This window comes from Pinus tabuliformis, chromosome 4_2, assembly GCF_031772625.1.
Source record: "Pinus tabuliformis cultivar Carrire ecotype Pingquan chromosome 4_2, CPIR1, whole genome shotgun sequence".
Classification (NCBI taxonomy): domain Eukaryota; kingdom Viridiplantae; phylum Streptophyta; class Pinopsida; order Pinales; family Pinaceae; genus Pinus; species Pinus tabuliformis.
This window is the reverse complement of record NC_142304.1, coordinates 844,916,031-844,930,164: the sequence shown is the minus strand read 5'-3', so window position 1 is coordinate 844,930,164 and position 14,134 is coordinate 844,916,031. Positions and strand designations below refer to the sequence as shown.

The 14,134-nt window shown below is 33.7% G+C and overlaps 1 protein-coding gene across 3 annotated transcripts; it reads right to left on the bottom strand.

Moving 5' to 3' along the window:
• Positions 1–5,661: 5,661 nt before the first annotated feature.
• LOC149172316 (uncharacterized) lies at positions 5,662–10,041 on the bottom strand. 3 transcript variants are annotated; one of them, XM_089424298.1, is made up of 7 exons: positions 9,912–10,041; positions 9,097–9,496; positions 8,923–8,967; positions 8,662–8,766; positions 8,468–8,562; positions 8,195–8,260; positions 5,662–6,209 (listed from the first exon to the last, which is right to left on the bottom strand). In XM_089424298.1, the coding sequence occupies exons 2-7, from the start codon at positions 9,455–9,457 to the stop codon at positions 6,168–6,170; spliced, it is 714 nt and encodes a 237-aa protein (XP_089280424.1). In that variant the 5' UTR covers positions 9,458–9,496; positions 9,912–10,041; the 3' UTR covers positions 5,662–6,167. The 3 variants fall into 3 exon arrangements, with proteins under 3 accessions (XP_089280424.1, XP_089280422.1, XP_089280423.1); XM_089424296.1 differs by having other exon boundaries at positions 5,662–6,131; XM_089424297.1 differs by lacking the exon at positions 9,912–10,041 and adding an exon at positions 9,625–9,809 and having other exon boundaries at positions 5,662–6,131.
• Between the last annotated feature and the right edge of the window lie 4,093 nt (positions 10,042–14,134).

Sequence of the window (14,134 nt, the reverse complement as noted above, 5' to 3'; positions counted from 1 at the left end):
AAGCTCAAGGTTAAGTAGAGCATATGTATTCATCTAATTTCTTTGACCAAGGGCGCAAGGAAATAGGGACTTGGAGAGCAAGGGATTGGCTAAGTGTTGGCCAAGAGTTTGCTTGTGAGTTGGAAATTGATTTTATTGAGTGCTGGAATTGTTCTTGTAAAAACAAGCATTGTATTACATCTTGGATTTTCGATTAATGCAATACAGATAATGGAGTTTTGAGTTTTCCCCAGATATTTATGATGTTATGTGTCTTTGATTCTCTTCCTCTATTGATTATTGTTTGCTTGATGTTTATGGGCTTCCGCTGTAAAAAGTAGAAGTAGATTCTTGTGTCTTGCTTTAGCAAATTGCATTAGCTTGTGAATCTACAGGATTTTCTACACTTATGTGCAACAGAAGGGATTAAAAGAGAGTTTACGACACCCCATAACCCACAACAGAATGGGGTGGACGAAAGGAAGAACATAAGCATTGTAGACGCAGCATGGGAAATGTTGCATGATTAGGGCCTACCACTACACTTGTGGGCTGAGGCATGCAACATAGTTGTTTATTTGCAGAACAGAAGTCCGCATCGAATACTTGGGATGAAAACACCATAGGAAGTTTTCTCCAATAAGAGGCCAGATGTTGGTCACTTCAGGATTTTTGGGTCGTCGATATATTTCCATGTGACCAAAGATGCACGAAAAAAACTTGAGCCAACCACAGAGTTGGGGATATTTGTGAGGTACAGTGATACATTTCACAACTATCATGTGTACTTGCTAACCAGCAAGATGACAGTGGTTCACAGGGATGTTAGATTCGATGAAGAGAAGGCCATGCGAGTTTCTCTCGAGAAGGAGCTTCAACTACATGCAGTTGAGGAGCTTTCAGCTCGAAAGGTTGAAAATCCTTAGATTGATGTGGAGCATCCACATGCACAAGATCCGGGAGTGGAGGCATCCACTCGGGTAGAGTCTTCCAGATATGGGAGAAAGCGCACCAGAGAGGATGACAGGGTATTGCATGATGGATAAGAGAATCTGGGAGCACCCATATCTCAGTGCATGCAAAGGAGGTTACCTAATAGGTACACTAGATACATGGCTCTTATGAGCGAATGTGTTGAGACAGAATCATCCTCCTTTGAGGAGGCAATGCAACAGCGGGTTTGGGTTGATGCCATGGTGGAGGACTATGACTCCATAGTTCATAATAGTGTTTGGAATGTGGTCCCGAGACAGGACAAAAAGTTAGTGGTGAGTTTCTGATGAATTTACAAGGTAAAGCAAGTTGTAGAAGGTAGTGTGGAGAAGCATAAAGCCAAGTTTTTAGCCCATGGTTTTTCATAGGTAAAGGGGATTGACTATGATGAGACATTTGCTCCTGTTGCAAGGTACTCATCAATCAAATCTATATCGGCACTATCAACACAGATGGGTTGGAAGATACATCAAATGGATGTAAAGACAGTGTTCCTTAATGGCATGATTGAGGAAGAGATGTACATAGAGCAGCCTGAAGTTTTTGAAACCTTCGATTGTGAGTCAGATGTGTGCCTGCTCAAGAGAGCATTGTATGGGTTGAAGCAAGCACCTTGTGCTTGGTACACTGATATCAATAGCTACTTTACCAGGTTGGGCTTCACCAAGAGTGAAGCGGATGCAAACCTGTAGCACATAGTGGTGGAAGGTAAATTGTTGATCATTGTGTTATATGTTGACGATTTGATTTTGACAGGTGATGATTAGTGGATCAAGTCTTTCAAGGAGGATCTTTCAAGAAAGTTTGAGATGAAAGACATGGGGCTCATGCATTACTTTCTAGGCATGGAAATATGGCAGGGTGATGGGGAACTGTCTCGGGGAAGGTATGCCAATGAAATACTTAAGAGGGTTTTGCATGGAGAGCAAAAAACCCATAGAAACTCCTCTAGCAGGTAACTGGAGGAAAGAGGATGCTACTTCAGGAGAAGTAGTAGAAGCTACTGTGTATAGGAAGCTTGTGGGTTCACTCATGTATTTGGTGAACACACGACCGGATATGTGCTATGCAGTTAACCAACTTAGTCAAGTGATGGTTAGGCCTACCAAGTTGTATTGGAAGGTGGAAAAGCATGTGTTGAGATACCTCAAGGGAACTACTTAGTATGGATTGTGGTACATATGGACAGAGGGAGTGAAGCTTCAAGGCTTCACCGATGCATATTGGGCAGGGAGTCCATCCGACATGAAGAGCACATTAGGAGGGATCTTCATTATTGGGTCAACAATAGTTTCTTGGTACAAAAAGAAACAACGATCGGTTGCACTTAGTTCGACAGAGGCAAAGTACATGGCTACAAGTCAGGGAACATATGAGGCCATCTAAATGAAGAAGATTCTGGTTAGTTTGTTTAGTTAGTAAATGGATCCAACTGTGATTACTACGATAATCAGAGTTGTATCAAGCTCTTTGAAAATCCATTTTTTCATGATCGATCCAAGCATATAAATATATGATATCATCATCTTCGAGATTGTGTATTGAGGCAGATTATGTTGTTGGAGTACATTCCCAGGGAGGAGCAAGACGCTGACATTTTGACAAAGGCATTGTCAATACGTAAATTCGAGTTTCACAAAGACAGGGTCGGGGTAGCTAATAATCCCTTTCTTGTTGAGAGGGAGTGTTGAGAAATGACCACAAAAAATTCCAATTTAATTTGTCCTTGAATTAAACTGTGAATTAAAATCGAATTTTATTCTCATAACAACTTGTATATAGTTAATTAGCTTTAATTAACTTAATTAGGTTAGGAATTTCGAGTTGAAAGTCTTTATGTAGTTATGTATATGTTCTCCCTAAATTTTAAGGGTCCGTGATGAGTTTATTTGAGTTGTAATTATATAACTCAGTTTGATTGACTTATAGACAGTTAAACTAATTCTAACTGTTTGTAGAACTAGTAGAGGTTTAACAATGAGTTGGTGAATTGATGCATCCTTAGTGCTACTCTAGCTAACTGAAGATTCCCTCATGAGAAACTCATGCATGTCAGTTCATAGAAAGACCCAGTTGAGACTAGAGTGCAGGGACATTGTCTTATCAATGGTATGATGACCCGAGTTGTACATGTCATGCATGCAATCAGAAAAGGACCTTGTTTTGGATTGCGGAGTTATGGAGGAAGGATTTCCAACTTAAATATGGATTGATCCTCACAAGAATTGCACAAAGAAATAGGAGCTTGGCAAGCAGCATAAATTGGCTAAGGGTTGGGTAGAGTGGGCTTGTGAGGCAGATAGTTGATCATACTTGTGTAGGGATTGTTCTTGTGAGAACAAACTTTGTATTATCACTCAAATTTTTTATTAATGCAATAGATAGTCGGGGTTGAGCAGTGGTTTTCACATTGCCAATTATTGTTTTCACTGATCTATTGGTTTCCGTTGTTTAAACAATAGAGTAGATTTGTGTCTTGTGCTTTAGTACATTACATGAGTTGTGAATTTACAAAAAAAATATACACATTGTCCTTAAACTCCAATTTCAACTGGGTAATTCGAATTTCATGCACACATGAGTTGATCAGTTAATTGATTAACCACTGAAGTTACACCCCACTGCTAGACCTCCCACTAGTTCTTCCAACAGTGGAAATTAATTTAATTGACCTTAACTCAATTTAACTGAATTAAATTGTTACAACTGATATTAACTCAACTTAGACTCCTAAAATTTAAAAATCAGTTAATTGATTAACCACTGAAATTACACCCCACTGCTAAACCTCCCACTAGTTCTTCCAACAGTTGAAATTAGTTTAATTGACCTTAACTCAATTTAACTGAATTAAATTGTTACCACTGATATTAACTCAACTTAGGCTCCTAAAATTTAAAAATCATTGTACACAACTCAAGTTCATGTTCCTAACTCAAATTAAGTAAGCTAACTGAATAATAACAACTATTTCAACTCAATTAACTCATTCAAATCGTCTAGTGATGTGAAATTTTAAACATATTTTATGTGTTGTCATAGCGTGGGATTTTCTCAAATTTGTTTTGATCTTAAAAGGAATCTTGTGGACAACTAGACATTTTGTTTAACATGTTTCCTATTATATGAAATCTTATTTGCAATTGGGGATCTAATAATTTTTAGATTATATGAAATCTCAAGACCAATTGGGGTTTGTGATGCGAGCCAAATACCGAATACTTTCTCCGTTTGTTTTGATGATAATGTTTCCAGCTTGCAAATATTTAATCTTTTTTCTTTTTAATTTGGGAGTAGGGATAGAAATAGGAAATGGAGTTCAAGTTTAATTCAATTTACCGTTGAAAACTGAATTTTTTTTCTAGATTTATGTTTCCAAAAGTTTTACCACAAGTCCACAAGACCATGGCAGCAATGTGCCCTGTAGTGCAACAAAATACCATTTGGTTTCTGTAATCGGGAAATACATACTGGAGACATTCTGAAGAGGCACACAATATCAATGAGCATACTTCTGAATTCCTCAAACAATGGTCTTTTCTAAATGTTTTAGCTTAATTCTGCAAAATTTAAATTTGAAAATTTTTCTCACATAAAACTAGTGAATAAAAAGAATTGCATAACTCTTCTATCTTTTATATTACTTTAGTAAATAAAAAGAATTGCATAACTCTTCTATCTTTTATATTACTTTTTCTTGATACCATCTTATAACCTCTCATTTATAACCTCTCATTTATAACATGTGATACAATTGCTAATTTATATCTACTTAAAAATATTAACACGAATCTACTAATTACCTAATAACTTCATAGTACTCATCTCAAGATCATCATCATAATTATCTAATAACTTCATAGTACTCATCTCAAGATCATCATCATAATTATCTATAATACAGTATTCCCCTTTCGCATCAAAATTTAACTATAAATGATATTACAGAGGCACATAAAACCAAAACATAAATAATTTTTATAGTGGCACAGGGACTTCAACTTTAAAACACAAGTTATTTCACGGTGGCACATAAAAGAGAAAGCCCGTGAACTTTATTTTACAGTGGCACATGAAACCGAAAACTCATGATCATGGCCTTTTCATTACCTGCAACGTATCTAAGCCTCTATTGCCACGCGGGAATTGATAAAGATCTGCATGTCACCTCTCAGATGGAGTCCCTAAATGTGGAGTCGACTCCTTCTGAATCTTATAATCAGCCTATAATCAGCCAGAGTACTTCCATTCTCCAGCTGATTACCAGCAAATATTAGCCTCTGCTGGTCTGGTAGGATGCCCTTATCAGGGATCTTATATAAGCCTCTGGTGGTCAGGTGGGATACCCTCCATGTCCTGGATCTTAGCCTTCACATTATCAATGGTGTCAGAGCTTCCTACTTCCGGAGTAACAGTTTTACCTCTAAGCCTCTGGTGATCAGGTGGGATGCCCTGCTTGTCCTGGATCTTAGCCTTCACATTGTCAATGGTGTCAGAGCTTCCCAATTCCAAAGTAACAGATTTACCTTTAAGCCTCTGGTGGTCAGGTGGGATGCCCTCCTTGTCCTGGATCTTAGCCTTCACATTGTCAATGGTGTCAGAGCTTCCCACCTCCACAGTAACAGATTTACCTGTAAGCCTCTGGTGGTCAGGTGGGATGCCCTCCTTGTCCTGGATCTTAGCCTTCACATTGTCAATGGTGTCCGAGCTTTCCACTTCCAGAGTAATAGCTTTCCCCGTAAGGGTTTTGACAAAGATCTGCATGCCATCTCTCAGATGAACTTAAAAACATCTGACAAAGATCTGCATGCCACCCCAGACGCAGCAGCAGGTGTGTGGAGTCGACTCCAGGCTCCACATTTGGCAGTTGAGTTGCCCAGCTCCAAGTAAGGGTTTTGACAAAGATCTGCATTTCACCTCTCAGACGAAGCACAAGCTGTGATGTAGATTCCTTCTGGATGTTGTAATCGGCCCATGTCCGCTCACCATCCAATGGTTACCGACAATTACACACGCCTCTGCTGACCTGGTCGAATGCCTTCCTTTGTTCTGGATCCTCACATTACTCGGTGGTGTCTGAGACCTCAACCGCCCCAGGTGACGTCAGGCCCACGGTGACTAGGCCAAGGCCCTGCATTACTCCTCAGATGGAACACCGACTGTAGAATTGAATTGACTCCGTTTGAATGTCATATTCACCCACAGAACGCCCATCTTAAAAACGGAGTAACGCAGACCTGCAAATCAACAATCACACCATTACAACACTGAAACGACAATAGAGTAACAGGAATAGAATAGTCACATGAATGAGACATGTCTGAATGTTAAAATACACGTAGCCAAAGAAAACCAAAGTGCAGGACACTAAACACTTGCCAATCTGCATCTAGAAAAGCCGAAAAGCCGTAGTCTATGTGTCAGGTTTTTCGAGTTTACTTTGGCTAATAATCTGACAGGAATTTATTAGAATCACCTATAATTTGATAAGTGAATTTGTGGTGCGTTTAATTTTCATAAATTTTTTATAGGTTTTTTTAAATAAAAAATTTAGTTTAAACAATACAAATCAAGATTATATCATAATAAATTTTTTAATTCCTGAAAAAGTTTCCAAAAAATCTAATAATTAGGTATCTCCAAATGAAAAAATAACAATAATATATTAATAACAATTCCAAAGGCTTGTCAACATGTTAAAATTTACACCATCAAAATCATAAAATTGAAAGTCCTTAACTAGGTCTCCATTTTGCCCAAAAAATAATGGAAATTCTGGCACAATTTTGATAAAAAAAATCTAATAATTTTTTTTGGAAACACTGGTAAACACTCTTGAGCTTCAAGATTTTAAGTGCCCCAAGTGGTTTCGGATGGTGCTGAATTTATTTGCACCATCAAAAATACTATTCAAACACTCCTACTCATTTCCACCATCAAAAATAAGATTCAAAAACTCCTACTGATTTCCACCATCAAAAACAAGATTCAAACACTCCTATTAAAAAAACAAAACAAACCCAGATTCTTGATATTTTTTTTAAGGAGTCATCTAACAACGCCGAAGAGGAACGCGGAAGAGGAATTGCCAGGACGGCCAAAAGCGGCCGCAATAGGGGCAAAAAAATTTCAAAAAATATTGTAGACGCAGTGTTTGAATAGTGTTTTTCATGGTGGAAATGGATTCAGCGCCATCAAAAACATCTAAAACACTTAAAATTTTGAAGTTTAACAACTATAACTTAGATTTACAAAAACCTTTGCCAGATTTTCTCTAAATATGAACTGAATTTCCATAACTTTCCGAACAACCCTCCAAATTCTTACAATTTTAAACAGCCAAATTGACATCTTAGTAAAGATCGCCAATTGAAATCTAAAAATATCTGATAAGTCAAAATTGAAAATCTAAAAATATCTGATAAGTCAAAAGTTAGCCAAATACCGCAGAAGTTCTATTCACGGGAAACCCGGAGATAATATAAGGTTAGAGATAAGACTGAACAATACATACGCAGAAAAAAATAAAAACATAAAAATTCGGAAACCCTCCCAGAATCTCTAACAGGGCGAAAGATTTCGTACCCACAAAAACCATGACATGCCTAAATTATCAAAATTTCCGCGGATTGAAAAATTTCTGCCAAACGGAAGGCCTGAGATAAGAACAAAGATATCTTCATAAAAATTACCTACAGAAAAAGATATCGTAACGTTATTACAATGAAGCACGGCCCGAATATCACAGAGGATTTAACCTCTCAAATTTCATCCACGAAAAGTGGTGTAAAATGAAAAGGGTGGTTTATTGTTCAGTTTGATTTGTAATGCCTGTATGTTAGTCAGCAAAATTCAAATTTTATTCTTATTCACTAAAATAAAAATTTTAATAATATTGATTCATACAAAAAAAAATCTTTCGCTACTCATATTAAATCTATATTTAAAATAAATCATACTCTATTCATATTACATCTATATTTAAAATAAATCATACTAATATTTAAAATAAATCATACTCTATTCATATTACATCTATATTTAAAATAAATCATACTAATATTCTTACAAAAACACAAAAAAAAAAGAAGAAGCAGCAGCTCGAGATTCCCTACATGTCTAAGGAAAAAAGTCTAAAAAAACAAGTCACGTGAAAGGAAAAGATCGATCAAACTATAAACAACAAAACACAAAGACAAATTTTACCGACGCCGAGATATACCTTAAACTGGCCACCGGGATCAGGGATGATGCCGATCTTGACCTTACAATTCCCATTGTAATTAAACTGAAATCACAGAGTTACAGGAGTAAAAGAGTCACATTTCAAAAAACAGAGCGAGAAAACTATAGACAAAACAACATAATTAAGGTAAATTTTACAGACCACAGGAGCAACCTCGACGCTAGTCGGGGTTTAATGCTTACCTTGTCTTGGATCTTGGCCTTGATCTCCTGGATATTGGCCTTGCTGTCAGAGCTCTTTAATGCTTACCTTGTCTTGGATCTTGGCCTTGATCTCCTGGATATTGGCCTTGCTGTCAGAGCTCTCAACCTTGAGACTCAGAAAAGTGTTCAGGGCAATCAAACCTGCAAATGAGCAATTACGATTGTAATATTGAAACCACAGAGTAGCGAGAATGACACAGAAAAGCTGTCAACAAAGTCAAGGAAATCGAGTGTCTTTACAACGTGTCATCGCCCGCAAGAAAAGTTTATATAATCTCAAGCTTTCAAAGAACTCAATTATATCAACCAACGTATCATATGCCTCCTCTGTCATCTCAGTCAGATCTGTAAATCAACAATTATCATTTCATTACTGAACAACAGAGTGCCGCATGGAAGAAGATTAAAATAAAATAAAACAAAATAAAATTAAAAAAAAAAAAAAAAGCCCTTGTGCCAATATATACTTAAATATAAGTACCAAAGGCTCAAATGCTATACCTCTCGACTGTCTCAGCTTCCCAATTCGAGATAATAATTCCTGGGCTGAAAATGCAAATCGACCACTAGAATTGTGAGTCTGAAATGGCAGATACTCCTCAAAAATCATAATCGACAAAATATAGGGCTTCAAGAGCACGAAATTAAAAACTTGCCTTGTGCGAGGTTTCTTACCTCTTGAACCGCGTGTTTTTTCTTTATGACGCTTGGGTCTTCCATCTAACATATAATAACGTGCAATGTCCAGAGGTTCCACAAGTCTTCTATAGGTAATGCCAGCGTTTATCCACTTATTTTGGGACTGGAAATCACTTTCCCAGTTTTCAATAATGTCATCCCAAAACTCAACGAGCTTCCTAACTCGATCAGCATGGATATCTTTCTTGTCACTTTGGATCTTTAAGGTATCATAATATCCCATGTCATCGTCCTTCTCACAACTCTCTTTATACCATTCAACCTCTGCCATACTAATTTGTCTTAGGCTTAACTCAATAACTAGCTCAGCAACGTTTGTGTTATGCTGGTTTTCCATACTTCCTGCTGTTTGCAGGGCAATCAGTGCATGATCATTCTGCACAAAGTTCCCATCACCAATTCAAGAACACATTTCAAGTATCAATTAATTATAAAAAAATTCACATTAAACCACTAATTCATTTTAAATAAAACCATAAAATATACATTATTTTCTCAATAAACCTGCGAAAAGTCTGATTCGGCCTAATAAAACCTGATGGTTGGTAGATATTTGATAATAAAAACAAAACCTTGCCTCATTCCATTTGGATCTAATAATTCCTGATAACATACAGGTGTTTCATTGGCTGCAACTTAATGATAGAACTCTACTGGGAAAAATGAAAGGAGGAGATCCCTTCCTTTGGATCGTCAGCTAATCATGCCAAAACAACTTTTAACGGAGGAAAACTGCAAGAATACCCAGTAAAATAAAGAGAGTATGCTAGATAATCAGGCCAAAGCCATACCTGTAAACCGAGAGGCGTTCTAGCTTTCTCAGAATTTCACAGATGTCACAGCCTTATCAATACTGCCATGCGGATAGGAAATGTGGGAAGGAAACTAGACAGAATGGTGTATTTATTAAAGAGAGTAGCAAAAAGTCTCGCAACTTCAGACTTTTTAAATAATATAAGAATAGGTTTTAGGTTTCATGGGTAACCATGTCAGTAGAGTTGATATATCGTACCCCATTAATAACTATAATAGTGGTCAGAAGCTTTTTTACGCGGTTACGTAAGAGAGTAGCAAAAAGTCTAGCAACTTGACTTCTTAAATAATATAAGAATAGGTTTTAGGTTTCATGGGTAACTATGTCATCAGAGGTTTTTTTATAAGAAATATCAGCATAAATTATATTCAGAAAATTATTGTCGATGCGTTTCGAACCAATCAGTGTGGTTCATCGTCAGGATAAGTTGAAGAAACAATCCAGCTTTGCATGTTAAATAGTATGGGCAGAGCCTCCAACAGCTAACTTGACCAACAACTAATTTTACCTTAAGGATTAAAGTCATAAAATCATTTTTATAATTTAAAGGAAGTTAGTTAATTCTGTGACCATACCTTTAAAATATATATATATATATATATATATATATATATATATATAATAATTATAATCGGTGTTTAAGTTAACAGTTAGTTAAAAAAGGTATCTTTTAATAATTAAAAAAATTATAAGTTATTTGTAACTTAAATGGGATCTAGTTATATGTAAGTAATTTAGGATAATAGTTAGTTAAAATACAAATATATATATATATATATATATAATAAAAATAAATAAATTTAATTAAGAACCTAGCTAGTAAAAGTTAAAGTTAGTTGAAAAAATAAATATATATATATATATATATATATATATATATATATAAAATAAAAAATCAAACATAAAAATAAAAATAAACATAAATAAAATAAAATAAATACATAAAAATAATAAATAAATAAATATATCCAAATAAAAATAAAAATAAAATAAAATAGATAATACAAATATATATATATATAAGAATACTGGAAGAAAAAAAAAAAAAAGACGAGGGTTATTTAATAAAAAGAAAAAAAAAAGGCAGGGGTCGTTTAATAAAAAGAATATTAGTTAAGATTTAATGAAAAATATGTATTATAAAATTTTTAAATTTAATTAAAATATACAAATCCATGCCCTTTCTCTCATCAGGGATATCGTAAGAAAACTCATACGGAACAATATCTTCATGCTAATTCTCATCATTTCCCAGCTCAAAAGCTTGGTGTTCTCAACACCTTAGCGACTAGAGCTTTAAGAGTTTCTGATGAGAACCATCTCAAGGAAGAGAAAGCACATCTCCTAAGTGTTTTCTTTAATAATGGGTATAGTAGACACCAATGTACTAAGGCTTTCCTTAGAGCTGAAAAAGGTCCTAGTGCTAAGAAAGATACCAAGGATCGATTTTTTGGTGTTCATCTTCCTTTTATCCAAGGGACCACTGACAAGATTGCAAGGATCCTAAGGAAGCATAAGGTGGCTTCAGCCTTTCGGCCTTTAAATACCATCCGAAGCTCCCTTCGATTTGTAAAAAACCCAGTGGACCCCAAGAATATGAAGGGTGTTTACGTTATCCCATGCTCTTGTGGGACTCCCTACATTGGTGAGACTGGTCACTCAATTAATCAAAGGATTCGTGAACATGCTGCTGACATCAAGTATCGCAAAACCAGCTCCTTTGCTTTGGCGGAGCATGCAGATAAATCTAAGCATCACATCTGCATTGAGGAGGCCCAGGTCGTTGCTAAGGTTAGTCATTTCCATCATCGTAAATTGAGGGAGGCCCTAGAAATTGAAAAAAGACCCAATAATTTGAATAGAGATGATAGTTGGAATATTAGTAGAAGTTGGGTCCCTCTCCTGTCTTCCTAGTTTTTTTTTTTTTTGTTATTCTTCATTACAGTTTATATTTTTTATCCTTCGTATTTTTTTATGTATTTTACTGTCCTATTCGATCTTAACTCCTTTTAGTATTTTTGTTATTTGTATATTTTATTGTTGACCCGTTTTATTTATTGATTATTTTTTCTTTGGATATATATATGTTTATGTTTTATTTATTTATTTTCATTTTTATTTTTATCTTTATATATATATATATTGACTTGTGTATATTTTTGTTTTGTTTTATTTATTTTTCCATTAATTATTTTTATTTTATTTCCATTAGTTAATTTAAATATTATTTTTCAAAAACTAGCCATTTAATATAGCCATTACATATGCCCATGGGGCTTTGGATTGACGGTGAATGGGTGCCTTGTTAAGGCACTCCTTGCGATAGGTCACTGGTTCAAATCCCCATGGGTACTTAGATTAGTCTTAACTTAGAAAAAAAAAAAAAATATAGCCGTTACATATTAATATTTTAATAAATTAATAAACTAATATCATTATTTAAATATTAATGAAATAATATGATTCTTTAAATGTTTTTTTCAAAAAAATACCCCGTTTAATATAGCCGTTACATATTAATATTTTAATAAATTAATAAACTACTATCATTATTTAAATATTATTTTTCAAGAACTAGTAGTATTTAATTTAATAAATTAATTTAAATATTATTTTTCAAAAACTAGTCATTTAATGTCGTCATTACCTATTAATATTTTTAATAAATTAATGAAATAATATCATTATTTAAATATTTTTTCCAAAACTAGCCGTTTAATATAGCCATTACTTAATAATATTTGTTTTTAATATATTAATAAATTAATATTATAATTTAAACATTATTGTTCAAATATAGCCGTTACTTGAAATTATGCCTCTACATTGCTCTCTATTTAAGCCTTTGCCATGGTCTGCCTCTTCATCTAAAATTCTCTCATGTGATTTCTACCGAAAGACTTTGTTTAATTCATTATGGATCATAGAAACTTGAATACAGAAAAAATCCATCCTATTATTTTATAATTATTTATTTCAGTTTTTTTCTTAAAGGAAAAATAGTAAATTTATTTAAAAGAACAAAATTACATGTTGCAAATGTTAGTAAGCATTCAAGCAAACCAATCTCACCTTGTATTTTAAAAATAAAAACTCCCATAGAAATAAGACAATACTATTATTTTCTACTTTTCTTTTTCTCCACTTTTCCCCAACTATTGGAAAATACAATGGCCATATGACTTGCTTCTATATTTAGAGAAATTCTTTGTGAGACTCCGAACTCTCTGATGCAATATTTATTTTGGTGTTATTTATTTTGGTGTTACTTGCTTCTTCTCAGAGATAGCTTTCTCAATTTGTTGCTCGTGAGCGGTAGTTGTGGTTACTAAGGACAAATTTGGAACCACCGAATAATTTATTTTAGTTAAAATTAATAAATGAATATATAAAATTGAATTATTTATTTTAATTAAAATTAATAAAATGGATAGGTAAATAAAATTAATAAATGACTTAGTCTAACTTGTTAATTTTAATCAAAACCTAGCATAGATTTTTAAAAACTTGAGTTTAAGTTGTTTAATTTGCATAATTGGAGTGTCTCGGGGTTTTTAGGGTGTTGAATCCACTTCTGCATTCAAAAATGCATTCTAAATAACAAGAAATCACAATCTTTCTTGAAATTATTTTACCTAATTACTGTGAAAAAATCTATTTTATAAGTTAGACTACGAATTCATATATATATATATATATATATATATATATATATATATATATATATATATATATATATATATATCTTAATTTTTAAACACATTAAAATAAAATATTACATATTATACTTATTTGTTTATCATTATTATTAATAATTTTTTCTTATATAATAGGTGGTTGTGTAAAATATGTGAAACAACTCTAAAAAATAAAAATAAATAAAGTAGTAATAATAATAAATGATTAATTCAATAATATTATAAAATTATGTTTTCTAAGAAAGTATTGCACACCATGAAAGATAATACAATATTTTTATTAATTTAAGAAAGAAAGAAACAAACAAAAAATCATCAAACAAGGTATTTCAATGGTTGATTGAATGGCGGTCATTACCATCCTAACTTTTCATACTTCAAATATTTTGATCTTAACTAGAAAAATGACTTTGCTAATTAATTGAACAGTCAGAATTATTGTATTCATTCATTTTGATTAGAATTATTGTCTTCATGTCATGATCGATGTTTAATTTACTTT